Here is a 14,836-nt window from a genome sequence, read left to right on the forward strand (position 1 = left end):
AATGTATACTAGAAAGTGTAAAAGATCCAAAATTAACACTTATAGGAGACATCTTATTAGGCAATTGAATTTTAGGAGAATGGTGTTTGATTCTGATTTAACATGCATTGAAAATATTAGAATGGATAGGGTTGCATTTTATAAACTATGTAATATGCTTCAATGCATTGGTAGGCTTACACCAACAAAAAACATGAATGTTGAGGAAATGGTGGCTATCTTTTTGTACATCATTGCTCATCATACAAAGAATAGAGTCATAAAGAGAGAATTTGTTAGAAGTGGTGAGACTGTGAGTAGGCACTTTGGTTTAGTTTTGAATTCTATTTTAAGATTGCAATCAATATTGCTAAAGAAGCCAGAGCCTATACTTGAGAATTCAACTGACTTCAGATGAAAATGGTTTAAGGTAAACTAAAATTTCTTAAACATTTATAGCTTGAGTATAAGAAGCAATTAAAAATGCAACTAAAGGATAATTTTTGTCATTATTCTATTGGAAACAATAGAATTGTTTAGGTGCTTTAGATGGAACTTACATTAAAGTCAATGCATTGGAAATTGATAAGCCTAGATACAGAACAAGGAAGAATGAAATTGCTACAAATGTGTTAGGGGTATGTTCACAGGATATGCAATTCATATATATCTTACCTGGATGGGAGGGTTCTGCTTCAGACTCTAGGGTTCTTCGAGATGCAATATCTAGAAGAAATGGATTGAAAGTCCCAAAAGGTATGAGAAAAATATGCATTAAATTATTAACTATTTTAGCTTGACATTATTTAGAGTGATGGACTAAAAATAAATTTTTTTATCATAGGTTTTTTCTACTTATGTGATGCTGGGTATACAAATGGAGAGGGATTTTTAACTCCATATAGAGGTCAGCGTTATCATTTGAATGAATGGAGACAAAATCGCACTCCTCGTTCAAAGGAAGAACTATTTAATTACAAACACTCCGGTGCTAGGAATGTTATTGAGAGATGTTTTGGATTTCTTAAGATGAGATGGGCAATACTTAGAGAGAGGTCTTGGTACCTAGTGAAAACAAAATGTAGAATTATCTATGCTTGTGCATTGTTACACAATCACGTTAGGAGAGAAATGACACATGATCCACTTAAGGATGAAATGGACGAATAGTGTATGGAATCAGAAGTGATGCAAAATGCTAGATACGATCCAATTCATTGAGACATCAAATGCATGGACTACTTGGAGAAATAACTTGGCACAAGAAATGTGGAGTGATTGGATAGCTTCTAGAAATGAAACTTAATTTTTTATTTGGTTCAATAAATGTTGTATGCTTTATTTGTAATAGCTCAAACTTGTGTTGATTGAGACATATTTGTATTTGTTCTTAATTAGATAAGTTATGTTTCTTATTTAACTTTTAATTTACTTATTGTATACTATATATTTGTTATTATGCCTTTTCTATATTACGTTTTATGCTTGTAGATGGAAGTTACATCATCTCAAGGATTAGGGCAAACAAGCAAAAGATCCACCCATCAGTGGACACCTACTGAAGATGGAGTCTTAATTGACTGCTGCATTGATCTTGTGAATGAAGGAAGTTGGGGTAGAGATAATGGGACATTCAAACCTGGTTACTTGCAACAACTTGAGAAATGGATGAAAAAAAGGATCCCAAATTGCAACATAAGAGCTATCCCCCATATTAACTCTAGAATGAGATTGTTGAAGACACAGTATAGGGAAGTTGCTGAGATGATATCGCATCCCGCTTCTGGATTTGGTTAGGATGATGTCAAGAAATGTGTTACTTGTGATGATGATGTTTGGATTGGTTGGGTTAAGGTAATGATTCTAATTTATTTTACAACATTGTTATATTCTAAAGTTTGGCATATATTTATATTTAAATTGTTTATATATATAGACAATTTGGTTATAGACAATTGTTTACAACATTGGGTTTTTTGATGCCTTATATTTGGTTATATATATAGAGTCACCCAACTGCTTCAGGACTTAGAAACAAGCTTTTCCCTCACTTTGATCAATTAGCCATTATATTTGGGAAGGATAAGCAACTGGGGAAGGAACAGAGTCACCAGCTGATGCAATGGAGAACATAGAAACTGAGAAAGTTGCATTTGCAACAACAAGGGTAGCTTCAGAAGCTTTCAGTGCATTGAATGTTGATGAAAATGACAATGGTGATGATGATGTTTCTCCTGCTCAAGCTACCAATAGTGAAGGATCCACTGCTGCTAGAAAAAGGACTGCAGAGCAAGGTGAGACAGAGATGACTCGCAAAAAAACTAGGAGAACAAGTAATGGTGACAACATTGTTCATGCATTCCAATCTAGTGTGGATAAGATTGGAGAAATCTGTCAAGGTGCAAGGGAAGGAATTGATAAATTAGCAAGTCGTTTTTAATTCATGGCTGAAGATGCAAGGTTGAAAAAGCGTGTTGTTGAGATAGTTCAGGGAGTTGAAGGCTTGACTTCCAAAGAAATTGTTAAGGCTAGACATATCATCTCTAGTGATATGTGGAAGATAAATTATATGTTTTCATTATTAGAGAAATTGCAAGGAATTTATGTGAAGGCTTTGCTTAATGGCTCAATCTGATGCAATGATGGGTATTGTTATTGCAAAAAACTAGTTATCAATTTAGGGTGAACTTTAGTAATGTTATTAACTTTGAACTCTTTTGTATTTTAACAATGGTGGGTCTATCCTCTAGGTGACTTCAACTTTGAACTCTTTTGCATTTTAACAATGGTTTGGTTTAAAGCATTAATCAAAGAACTTCATTTATGAGTTTCAGTTATATAGTTTTGATGGTGTTATGGTTGATATTTTGTTTTAGCTTGATAGCAAGTTATTTTGAATTTATGATATTTTTAGAAGAAATTAATTGGAGATTGAGAATTAGGGGCATTTTGTTGTCAATTTGTTATTGGTAGCTATAGCTTAGTAACCTAACTAAGAGAAGAAAAAATCTACAATCTACTCTGTCACATGAACCAAGAAGTAGCATCAACGCCTGCAGCGCCACACTCCCGCATGCAGCGTTGATGCTACGCTTCTGCATGTCCCAACGCTGTCCTTTAGTGAAGGCAATAGCATCAACGCTGCAGTGCCACACTCCCAGCGTTGCAGCATTGATGCTACTGCCTTCACCAAACAGCAGTCTATGACATTGGTGAAGGCATGCCAAAATAACCATGCTTAATAAAGAAAAATCCAAACCATATTATTATAACCCTGCTATAATAAAGAACACAATCATCCTGATTGTAAAAAGAAAGTTTATGCCCCATCAGACCTTAGTAGATGACATTGACCATATTTATAAGCTCAATCTGATGATATTGTCATAGACTGCTGTTTGGTGAAGGCAGTAGCATCAACGCTGCAGCGTTGGAGTGTGGCGCTGCAGCGTTGATGCTATTGCCTTCACCAAGGGGACAGCGCTGGGACATGCACAAGGCAGTGGCATCAACGCTGCAGCGCCACACTCCCAACGTTTCAGCGTTGATGCTACTGCCTTCACCAAACAGCAGTCTATGACATTGGTGAAGGCATGCCAAAATAACCATGCTATAATAAAGAAAAATCCAAACCATATTTATTATAACCCTGCTATAATAAAGAACTACAATCATCCTGTATTGTAAAAAGAAAGTTGTGCCCCATCAGACCTTAGTATATGACATTGACCATATTTATAAGCTCAATCTGATGATATTGTCATAGACTGCTATTTGGTGAAGGCAGTAGCATCAATGCTGCAGCGCTAAGAGTGTGGAGCTACAACGTTGATGCTATTGCCTTCACCAAGGGGACAACGTTGGGACATGCACCAAGCAGTGGCATTAATGCCGCAGCGCCACACTCCCAACGCTGCAGCGTTGATGCTACTGCCTTCACCAAACAGCAGTATATGACATTGGTGAAGGCATGCCAAAATAACCATGCTATAATAAAGAAAAATCCAAACCATATTTATTATAACCCTGCTATAATAAAGAAATACAATCATCCTGGATTGTAAAAGAAAGTTGTGCCCCATCAGACCTTAGTATATGACATGACCATATTTATAAGCTCAATCTGATGATATTGTCATAATGCTGTTTGGTGAAGGCAATAGCATCAACGCTGCAGCGCTGGGCAAACAGCAGTCCCAACTAAGCAATAACCGTGGATTTGCAAGCTATATATATCCTCTGAATTTAGTCCTTGGGAAAAGATGAGGCTTAGGAACTTTTTGGTAATCGAGCTTTTTCAAGCAATCTCGGTGGATGTCCATCATATCTTGATTCATTGGCAAGGAATCTAATTGAAAGATGTAAAGGCTTGCCCAAGGCTATTGTGGCTTTAGGCAGTTTGATGTCTTCTAATAAATCAATAGTAGAATGGAAGAAAACTTGAATTGGGAGCTAAGCAATAACTGTGCACTTGAATTAATGAAAATCATCTTACTGCTTGGTTACCATGATTTGTCTTTCCAACTCAACCATTGCTTCTTATATAATTGTATTTTTCTGGAAGATCATGAGATTGATCTAAAAACACGTAGGGGAGAGTTCTCATCTCTCCTGACTCCTTTATCAAAGAGAGTCCTCATCTCTCTTGGCTCTTTAATTTTTTTTTAATTTTTTTTCTTATTAATCGGTTGAACTTGTATCAATGGCTGTAATTTAATTTTATAAAATGGTTTTTATTAAATAATAAATTTACTACAGAATTTGCCATAAAAATACATGTTAAACTTGTATTTTAATATATAAGGGTAGTTTTGAAAATTAACATTACATTCCTTGTAAAGTACTTATAAAACAAACACTACAATGTTATATTTTCTGCATTTTAATTATTACATTACTTATATATCAAACACTGCAATGTTATCTTCTCTGCAATCACATTGCATTGTAAAGTACCAAATGCCACCTTATAAATTGAAATGGTGTACTTTCTTTACCCTTACTCATTCAGAAAATGAGATAGATGCTACTGTTAAAGAGTTAAAGAAGCATATGCTCTGATTATAAAACAGGTGTTATCAATTTAAAAAGGTCAGAAAATAGTAAAGCACCTAAAAGCAATCAAACCGTTATTAGAAGAACTCAATGAGGTGATGCTAGAAGCAGTCATAAATAGGCATATTCATAATTTTAATATTTTCTTTGTTTAGTTAAAGTCATAAATAGAAATTATATGTTTTTCTTTTTTATTTAATTTAATTATATTATTAGAACTTTAGACTAATCATGTTATAATTAGAAATAAAATATTTATTTTATTTCAATCTCTTGTTAACGACTCTAATTGTACTAGATAACCAGAAATAAAGTTTTATTGAAATGTAGAGTTTTATTAGAACTTGGACCTATAACACTTTAAACTTAATTTTTTTTTTTTATGAAATAACATTATAGATTTCTTCTCTCAACTTGGAATTTGTTTTTGCATTTGAAACTTTGTTATTTGACAGGTGTTGCGTGAGATCCATATATTAAAATTCTCAAGTTTTACGTGCCATGGAAACCCCACGGGAGTTGATGGAGCTGATCACCTTCAATACGCAGAACCTTTGTAGCTTCTACGATAGATTCAGTGATCTTCCAGAACCCATCATTCTTCATGTTTTCTCATTCCTGGGTTCCAATGATATTGTTCGGCTGTGTTATGTATCTAGAAAATTTCGAAAGCTATGCATGTCTAGCCCTTACTTGTCATTCACGTTAACATTCGATTCTGAAAAATGCACGGCCAAGCTGCAGAGGTTCCTAAAGGATTTTATGAGTATACATAATGCACCAGAGATTCATCGTATTCGACTGCATTGGCTTTGCCACTCCGTCAGATATGATGCTAAAGGATCTATTTTTGGTTTGCGGGTTCAAAAGGCTGTAAGGAATAAGGTCCAAGAGCTGGATATTGGGGTTCCTGTAAAACCTCATAAAGCCTTCTACTTGCCTGCTGGTGCAGAGTCGCTGAGGGTGTTGAAATTGAAGTTGCAAGGGGGCAATTTAAAATCGTTTGCATCTGTGTTTGCCTCTCTCGAGACCTTGTCACTAAATTCGGTATCCATACCTTGCTTGGAATTTGGAGAATGGGTGTGCAATTCCTGAAATTCCCTTAAAGTTTTAAATCTCGAAAAGGTTAATGGCATTGGCAATCTCAACATTAGCAGTTCATCTCTCAAAGTCTTGACAATAGTTTGTTGCGCTGATGATGAAGATGGTTTGGTTTCAGCTTATCCGGTCACCAAAGACTGCAAGATTTTCATCGACTGTTCCTCCCTTGAGAACTTAGCAATCTCTAAATGTCTGTTTGACGGCTTGCATCTTAATGTCAATGCACCTTCTCTCAAGGGTCTGGAAATCTCTGACTGCAAAATGTATGACAACTTTGATATTAGCATCTCAGCTGAGCAACTGCAAACATTGACTTTGACTATGCAATTGATGAGTTTGTCTCCGGTCTGGCCGCATATGTAGAATCTACTCAGAGAACTTGCTGTCTCTACGCAACGCCACCCTTAGTCTTGGAGATAAAATGTAGGACGAATTCACCAATGATGGCTTGGCTGAGCTTATTGATAGTGTAAGATATGCCAAAATTCTAAGATTGAGCTTTCAGATTATTGAGGTAAGTATAATATTCTAGTATGTTTGTATATAGTCCTTACTGTCTTGTCTTGTAAAATGTCTTTGCTACGTCCTTTGGCATTCCCTTATAATCTCTGCTTCCACAGAGCTGACCAATTTTCGATATTTATGCAGGCTTTGTTTATAAAGGATCAACTGCAGGATATAACATTCCAAAATTTGGAACATTTGGAAGTAACAGTTTCCCAGTTAAACTTAGATGACATCACCGCAATAGCTGCCTTTCTTGTGGAATCTTGCAGTCCAAAGACTCTTACATTGAGATGCGATCCGAGTGCCAGAGAACTTTGTGAAACTGAGGTTGGTAACGGCTCAACATTTGGTTTTCCAGTGGGATCGAATTTTCAGCTATTTAATTTTTTTGGCATAACGTTTTTCCATTGCTCTTGCGGATAGTCGACCAACTATGCACAGAAGTGGAGAAGTTTGGGGCTGAGTGTGGAAATATGAAGATTACTTGCAGTGTAATCAACTGAAGGACAGTGAAAAAGAAAAGGCTTTCATGGGGGTGGAGAACAGAAAAGGCTTTGACTGCAAATAAAGCTGGCCCTAGTTGTTTCTTTCCTACTAATCCTGCTTGCCTTTATAATTGTCTTCGTTTAAGACTATTTCATAGTATTCAAATTTGACAATAATGAAAAGGGTATTGAAATTTCACATAGATGAACTTATAATCAGGTTTCACAACTTTTTCTTAAGATTTTCTCATATAACAAAGAACAAGCTACGAATACTTTCCGATTTTTTTTTTTTTTTGTGTTTTTGAAAGGCATTAAAGTTGATTTACTCCATAAACAAAAAAAAAAAGCCTTTAGCATACAAATATATAAATTTGACACCAGTTACTGATGCTAGCAAAGCCCTCACCACCGAGCGTGGGGAGGTACGGGGATCGATGCCCCGCATCTCCATTTAAACATTTTCTGGACCTGGCACAACTTGCGCAATTTTACTGTCACTTACTTTACTACTGGATGGAGAGAATCCAAGTATATGGATTCTAAGCCTGTTGGTAGAGCTACCACTTTGTTTTTGTTGTTGTGGATGATGACCATCATAGACAAAATATAAGAAGATGAAAGAACTGGCCAAAATTGCAAGAGCAAAGACAAAAGCGGCTGCAACAGGGTGAATAAAGGTGGAGAATTGATAAGCAAATCCAAAAAAGATGACACTGGTTAAAACCCAGATGACAGATTTCAAGAAATCTTTCCTTGGCGAACGATCCTGGGGAGGTAAAGTTTGCAACAGTGTCATGCAATACATGAGAAAGAAATACGCAAGGTAAACAAAAAAGATGAAAGCTGCCATGGGAAAGTCACCATGAGCGTAGGCCTGGTAGATTGTGGAGATGATGTTGAACGTGAGGTAGAAGTGAGCTACGGCTGGAAGGAATATGGGTATTTCAGGAGTATTTGTGTTTTGGGTTTGATCATTGGTTGGCAGCATTCTGTTGAATCGGAAGTTGGAGATTTGCTGTTGAAATTATGCTTACTCTAATGGGAGATTGCTGGTTCGTTTCGAGAATGACATGGTTTTGGAGTTGAGAGCAGCACCAATATATACTCAGTGAGTCTTGAGTTTGTGAAATTACAGAGAAACTGCGTTGAAGATGTCTGGATATGATAGAAGAAAGCTCTGGTCCTCCTAGAAGAAGAAAAACAACAGAATATACGCGTAACACTTTACATGAAGTTTCCTGGCAAATTGGTAATTTTCTTCTTTTCTTATCAGAACTTTCATGGAAGTTGGAGCAATTAAGACTGTAAATTCAGTGGAAAGTTAAGAGTATAAATTCATGGAAACTCTGAAAAATGAATTTGGATATATGTTACTTGGGCTTAGCTCAGCGATCAGCCGATCAGGCTATAGAATTAAAAGTAAAAATTTTATAATTAAATACTTAATAATAATAATAATACTTCCTTTCAACTGAAAGAAATATGGATTTCAGTATGAGAGAATAAAATGTTTCAAAAATTAAATATTAAAAAATCTTGGTAAAGGTCAAATTGTTTATATTATTATTATTATTATTTAGTTTATTAAATCTCAAAAGCTTAATATATAGATTATATATAAAATTTCTTACAAAAGGTGTAAAAATATTGAATTCATGGAATTTTACTAAACTTTAGGCAATTACTCAATTTGTTGTACATAGTCAATTTTAGTTAATATCTATTCTCTAAATAATTATTTTATAATATAATATTGTATAAAGAATAATAAAAACAAGTGAAGCACTACTTCATATAGAATAATTAAAACAAGTGAAGTACTATTTCACACACAACAACTAAAGTAAATAAAGTATTATTTCATGTGAAACAATTAATATTATTAGAATAATCACTTCAGATAGATAATAGTGAAAGTAACATGAAATAAATGACAAGATTTATAAGTTACTTTCATCTTGATATGTTTTGAAGAATTTAACTTGATAGCTTAAATGTAAAGATAATTAAAAGATTTTCTTCTTAACATTTTCTTAAAGTACAAATGTTTCACTCTTCCATCTTATTCTCATATATTTGTTTACGTACAACTTTTTCTTTGACACCTTTTCACATACATCTTATTTTCATATAACTTTTCTTATACACCTGTTCTCTATTACTTTCAAATTGAAAACAAATCTTATTACACTTAATTACTTTAACGGTCGCTCACATTATATGCCATAACATCATCCCTTTATTGTCCACATAATGTGTTACCATAACGGTTAGTCTCATTAAAACTCTTTATAATAATATAATTCATTAAGCATATTAAAGCCTATTTTTGAAAAATTTACATTTTTTGCATTATATATAAAGCCTCACAATTCATTTAGAGGGACTTCTCTTATTGAGAAAAACTAACACATTCTCTTCTAGTGCTTCTTTCTAAATTCTCTCTCTAATTCTCTTCTTATTATATAATTTTTTTTTACTTATCACAATACTCAATACTTCAGGAATTATTATGATCTTTCTCTTTATTATCTTTAATGCATCCTTTTACTTGTTTGCAATACTTACTCTCCTTAAAAACCCCTTTTACATTTATTAATCTCGACTCAAAGATTTTGGACAATAAGCCCAAATTAATCATGTGTTAATTTTTTTATCAAGTATATATAATATTAATTGTTGAGTTTTGATAAAAAAAAAATTAAATTTTAATGAATATATAAAATGAGATGTTTATTTTTTTTAATTTTGTATAAATGAAGATTTGAATTGATTTTATTTTTTTAATTTAATTTAAAAATTTATAGAAATACAAATTTTCTACTTTGAAATCCAACTTCTTTTAGAAATATATTGAATAAAATAAATCCCTCTGTATTCATAAAACACTCGGAATAAAGAGGAGAATCAAATTCCATTCCCCCGTCCAGTCCAAGAGAGGGATACTATAGAATCCACAAAAGAAAAAGAAATTCTAGTCATACGGATCGGGTCATTCAAACCCTACATAAACCCCGATAACAAGCTCCGATAACAAAACCGCAAACAACCATGTCCTATGGCGGTAAAACCATGGCGGCGCCGGCGGCTGTGAGTGGCTCCGCCTCGGCGTCGACGATAAAGCAAGTGAAGTTAGAGCGAGAGAGCGAGCTGAGAATCGAGGTGGGTAGTGAAACGCCGCTTAAGCTCCGACTTCTTAACGGCTCAGCCGAGATTTTCGGATCCGAATTGGCCCCTGAGATATGGCTCACTTTCCCTTCTCGCCTCAAATTTGCTGTAAGTTTCGAAGATTCCTCTGCAACAGTAGAAAATGAGTTCATCTTGAGCAGAATATGAATATTTTAGTTTACAATTTTAGCCTTGTTTAGTAGTTCAGATTGAAGTGTACCAACTTTTATAAATTGGTGTCTATGGGGTCCGTGAATGGATCGTTTTCCATGAATAGTTTCATTAGGAAGAAATGAAATGCAACATCAAAAAGTTTTCCTTGTTATGTAATGGTGATTTGATGCGTTTTTAATTTTGTCATTTGCTTTATCCAAATAGTTTTGTCGTAGTTAGTCGTGGTTTTCGTGCTTTTGAAGGCAAAACAAAGAAACTCAATGACTATTTCATTCATGGGTTATTTGGCTACGCCATGTGGTATTAAAAGGGAATTTGTTCATGTATAGGTTTTCACTTGGTATGGAGCTACAATCGAGATGGATGGCACTACTGAAACTGATTATATGGCAGATGAGGTGCTTCTTTAAATTTCAAACTTTTTGGAATGTGATTTAGATACATGCTTTACTGTAGTGCAACATGAAGGGCAGATCTCAAAATTCACATGATGATTGCTGATTCTGTTGCAATGGTTGATTTGTAGACACCTATGGTCAGTTACGTCAACGTGCATGCTGTATTGGAAGGACGTAGAAACCGTGCTAAAACTTCTTCACCTAATGATTCTGAGGCATCCCAGGTATTTTTTTCATTCGTTTCCTTTTACAACCTCTGACAGAAGTTATGTATTTGACATCAATGAGTAGAGGCATTTAGAATATCTTTTGCTCCTTTTAACCTTTTCAAATGTAGTTTTTACAACCAGTATGAGAATTGGTTTTAATTTAAGACGGTTCTGTTTTAGAAGGGCTTTGTCTTTCTTAGATTACACTTACATTTTAATGGTGTTACTATTCTAATGTTTCAATTATCATCCATTTTTGGTATTAATAATACTATTGAAGGATTTACTTTTTTTTTCTTTTCTCAGCACCTTGAAGGATGTAATTAGGTTCCTCTTTTTAACCTTTTGCTTTGGTATCTTTGTGTTTCATTGTGTGCTAGCTAATAATATTTGTTTTCAACTCCATTCGAGCACTCATGCCTAACATTTATATGTCACTGTGATACTTTTGGGTGGGTGGTCAGGGACCCAGGGTGATTGTTGTGGGGCCTACAGATTCTGGAAAGAGCACCTTATCAAGGATGCTTCTTAGTTGGGCAGCTAAACAAGGTTGGAAACCTACCTTTGTGGATTTGGATATAGGCCAAGGATCTATAACTGTTCCAGGATCTATTGCTGCTACGCCTATTGAAATGCCCATCGATCCAGTGGAAGGAATTCCTCTTGAGATGCCTCTTGTTTACTATTATGGCCATACAACTCCTAGGTATAACTAACTTTGTGTTTTCTGATTTTTTTTTGTGGTCATATATTTTCTTTGGATAAAATACAGACTGATTGACAAATAATGAGAAATTTTGTATGGCCATATACTCTTTTTTAGATTCAATTTGTCGTTAAAATTCTATGATATTTATGGATCTTGCTGGTTTGCAGTAATAATGTAGATTTGTATAAAGCACTTGTGAATGAGCTTGCTCAAATGCTGGAGACTCAATTTGCTCATAATGCTGAATCACGAGCTGCCGGCATGGTAATCAATACCATGGGTTGGATAGAAAGTACAGGCTATGAGGTAATGAAGTTTGAACCTTCTACATATGTAAATGCTGATAAATTTAATGGTTATGTTTGCTTTTATTAATATAAAAAGTATCATTTTTTGGTGTTTCTGACTGTTCTTGATGTTCTATATCTTCCGGCAGTTGCTTCTCCATGCAATTGATATATTTAAAGCCAATGTTGTCTTGGTTTTGGGTCAGGTAATCACCAACATTGTCCTTTTTATTGGTTTTTTCCTTCTTGTTTTAAGTTCAAACTAAAGTAATTCTAATACATGAGCATTTCTTAAAGTATCCCTTGATCTTATCTTTTCTTTTATGCTTAAGTTTTTCTTTAGACTTGCAACTCCTATTGTATGGCCCAAATGATATCGTTGCTCCTAACTCACTTCAGAATGAAGTACATATTGGTATTTTTTTTGTTTACTCAGTAATCTTTCTAAACTCTGTGCAGGAAAAACTGTTCAGCATGCTAAAGGCTGTAGCAAAAAGTAAGCCTAATGTGGATGTTGTGAAACTTCAGAAGTCAGGGGGTGTTGTATCCAGGAATGCAAAATTCCGTCAGAAGGCTAGGGCTTACAGGATAAGGGTAAGTGCTATGTTTACAGTCAGTGGATGGATTCTTTCATTTATGTTTTATTCCTACTTTCCTTCCATGTTTGTTTCATCAGAAATTCATTGTTTCATACTTGTGACATGCCTTTTAAAGGGAAATAAGGAAAAAAAAGAAAAGTCGGAATGACGAATGATAAATGGTGATTTTCTTTTTTTTTAATGACATCACAAAGTAATGGATGATAGTCAAGTATCTCTTTGCATTTAGGAGACCAAATTTATAGTTCATTTTCAATTGGTTGGCGATAGTTTGGGTCATTGATGCCTTAAAAATCTGGTTTCTCCCTGTCTCTTATTTTTTGTTTTTAATTTTTTTTTAAATTTATTCATTTATTGTGAAGGGATATGGATAGTTGTATTTCTCTTGATTTCATAATGTTTGCACTGTATTTTCATCCTCCTGACAAGCCTGGTCATGCTGTTGATTCTACCAGGAGTACTTTTATGGCCTCGCAAATGATCTTTCCCCTCATTCTAATATTGCAAACTTTAGTGATCTACTGGTCTATCGGATTGGTGGTGGTCCACAGGCCCCAAGATCAGCTTTGCCAATTGGTGCAGATCCTGTTGCTAACCCTTTAAGAGTAACTCCTGTGAATATTGACCAGGATTTGCTTCATACTGTTCTTGCTGTTTCATATGCCAAGGAGGCTGACCAAATTTTGTCAAGGTTAGTTGTTGCTTCTTGAATCTCTTACCAAATCTTTAGTCATCGAAGTAACTAGGAAGAATGAGCGAAGTTATAGATCTATTTCATGTAGGAGAGTATCAATATAGTGGGATTTTCCATAAGGTTCCTATTGTTTAAATGCTGAAATAAATGACCTAAGTTTTCTGAGGCATGTATGCTGTAGCTTCTTAACAATCTTATGAATTGATCTACAGTCAGTCATCACGACTAACTACCAGGGTTTAATTTAAGTTGAATTAGTGACTACTGTTCAAGTTGACTGCAATTGCAACAAGTTGTATGATTTTGTTATGTAGATCTGACATCTGTTGTGCTCTGTTTATGTGTAGCACACAACCGGGCTATACATGTAGGAACTTCACACATTGAACAACCTTTCTAACTGTAGGATAGTTCATGGTCGGTTGATCTAGAGAATTTATTTAGCACACGTATGAATAAAAAAATTATATATTCTCTCTTGCTTTCTCTGCTGCTTACAGGATTCCTTTTTGGTGCAGTAACGTTGCTGGGTTTATTTACATCACTGACATTGATATTCAGAGGTTTGAATCCTGAGCTCTTATAACACTTTAGTATAATTTCTTACATAAGTATAGGTTTATTTCTTGTACCTTTTTTATTCTCAACTTTTGCTCTACTTGGAACATTGCAGGAAGAAAATTACATACCTTGCACCATCAGCTGGGGATCTACCAAGCAAATATTTGATTATGGGAACCTTGACATGGCTTGAAACTTGAATCATCTTTGAGCAAATATATTTGATTCTGCCTGTTTTTCTCCTACTGAAGTGTAACAGAGGAGCTGTAACTTTAACAAGTCGAATGCCTGATGTGATTTAGCTTGTACCATCGAAACTTTATATCTGTAAAGCAATTAAAACTTGTCATGCTTCCTGGTTTTGGTATTACCAATTTGTTGCTCTTAAGCAATCTTGATAGTTAATTGAGTGCTGCTGTTTCACTTTCGTGCTTCCATATTTAGGTCAAGCTTGCTCAAGGAAGAAGCCAATATTATCAATATATATCGAAATCACTGGCTTATGGGCCGACCCGGCTGTTGAAACTTGTCTTTTCCCGCGATGAGGTGGAAGGAAAAGAGAAAACAGGATTTGGCGGTGCAGGCATCGGCCGGCGGACAGTTGCACTGGAGCATGTTTAGAAGGTCATGAAGAGAGGGAAAGAAAAAGAGGAATTTTTTCCAATACATATGGTGGGTAGGGTTAGTAATTTCTTACAAGTAGGGGTATTTTTGTTTAAAATAAGGCCCAAGAGACCTTAATTGGCAATTAAGGTGCCTTAGGAACCTTACTCTTTTTTTTTATGTAATAAATGTCCTAATTTTTTGTTAGTAAATATGAAAAAGAGTCAAGAAAAAAATATATTTTATATGAATTGTAATCATATGTCAATCAGTTTCGTATGATTGCAATTCAATGTAACAATAA

At 34.8% G+C, this 14,836-nt stretch overlaps 3 protein-coding genes across 4 annotated transcripts; 2 read left to right on the plus strand and 1 right to left on the minus strand.

The window, feature by feature from the left end:
• Positions 1 to 5,535: 5,535 nt before the first annotated feature.
• Positions 5,536 to 7,119, plus strand: LOC110426805 (F-box/LRR-repeat protein At1g55660-like). The gene is made up of 5 exons (XM_021442112.1): positions 5,536 to 6,081; positions 6,160 to 6,480; positions 6,563 to 6,649; positions 6,784 to 6,969; positions 7,066 to 7,119. The coding sequence occupies exons 1-5, from the start codon at positions 5,536 to 5,538 to the stop codon at positions 7,117 to 7,119; spliced, it is 1,194 nt and encodes a 397-aa protein (XP_021297787.1).
• A 174-nt stretch (positions 7,120 to 7,293) lies between these two features.
• Positions 7,294 to 8,196, minus strand: LOC110426732 (uncharacterized). Its single transcript, XM_021442025.2, has one exon. It carries the CDS (start codon positions 8,116 to 8,118, stop codon positions 7,582 to 7,584), a length of 537 nt encoding a protein of 178 aa, XP_021297700.1. The 5' UTR covers positions 8,119 to 8,196; the 3' UTR covers positions 7,294 to 7,581.
• Positions 8,197 to 9,979: 1,783 nt separating this feature from the next.
• Positions 9,980 to 14,282, plus strand: LOC110426638 (protein CLP1 homolog). Of its 2 annotated transcripts, none has more exons than XM_021441900.2 (10): positions 9,980 to 10,406; positions 10,802 to 10,870; positions 10,999 to 11,094; positions 11,544 to 11,785; positions 11,956 to 12,094; positions 12,225 to 12,281; positions 12,535 to 12,669; positions 13,130 to 13,365; positions 13,869 to 13,931; positions 14,042 to 14,282. In XM_021441900.2, the coding sequence occupies exons 1-10, from the start codon at positions 10,182 to 10,184 to the stop codon at positions 14,127 to 14,129; spliced, it is 1,350 nt and encodes a 449-aa protein (XP_021297575.1). In that variant the 5' UTR covers positions 9,980 to 10,181; the 3' UTR covers positions 14,130 to 14,282. The 2 variants fall into 2 exon arrangements, with proteins under 2 accessions (XP_021297575.1, XP_021297576.1); XM_021441901.2 differs by having other exon boundaries at positions 9,982 to 10,406; positions 13,887 to 13,931.
• The last annotated feature ends 554 nt before the right edge of the window (positions 14,283 to 14,836 follow it).

The sequence above is a fragment of the Theobroma umbraticum genome, unplaced genomic scaffold (genome assembly GCF_002168275.2).
Source record: "Theobroma umbraticum cultivar Fairchild unplaced genomic scaffold, ASM216827v3 scaffold_12.0, whole genome shotgun sequence".
NCBI lineage: Eukaryota > Viridiplantae > Streptophyta > Magnoliopsida > Malvales > Malvaceae > Theobroma > Theobroma umbraticum.

Excerpts from the sequence above, each read along its gene's own strand:
- LOC110426805 (XM_021442112.1), top strand. The coding sequence starts at position 5,536 with ATGGAAACCCCACGGGAGTTGATGGAGCTGATCACCTTCAATACGCAG. Across the intron at positions 6,082-6,159 it reads AGACCTTGTCACTAAATTCG|GTTAATGGCATTGGCAATCT; the intron begins GTATCCATACCT and ends AATCTCGAAAAG. Across the intron at positions 6,481-6,562 it reads AATTGATGAGTTTGTCTCCG|GACGAATTCACCAATGATGG; the intron begins GTCTGGCCGCAT and ends GATAAAATGTAG.
- LOC110426732 (XM_021442025.2), bottom strand. The coding sequence starts at position 8,118 with ATGCTGCCAACCAATGATCAAACCCAAAACACAAATACTCCTGAAATA.
- LOC110426638 (XM_021441900.2), top strand. The coding sequence starts at position 10,182 with ATGTCCTATGGCGGTAAAACCATGGCGGCGCCGGCGGCTGTGAGTGGC. Across the intron at positions 12,282-12,534 it reads TTGTCTTGGTTTTGGGTCAG|GAAAAACTGTTCAGCATGCT; the intron begins GTAATCACCAAC and ends AACTCTGTGCAG. Across the intron at positions 13,932-14,041 it reads ACTGACATTGATATTCAGAG|GAAGAAAATTACATACCTTG; the intron begins GTTTGAATCCTG and ends GGAACATTGCAG.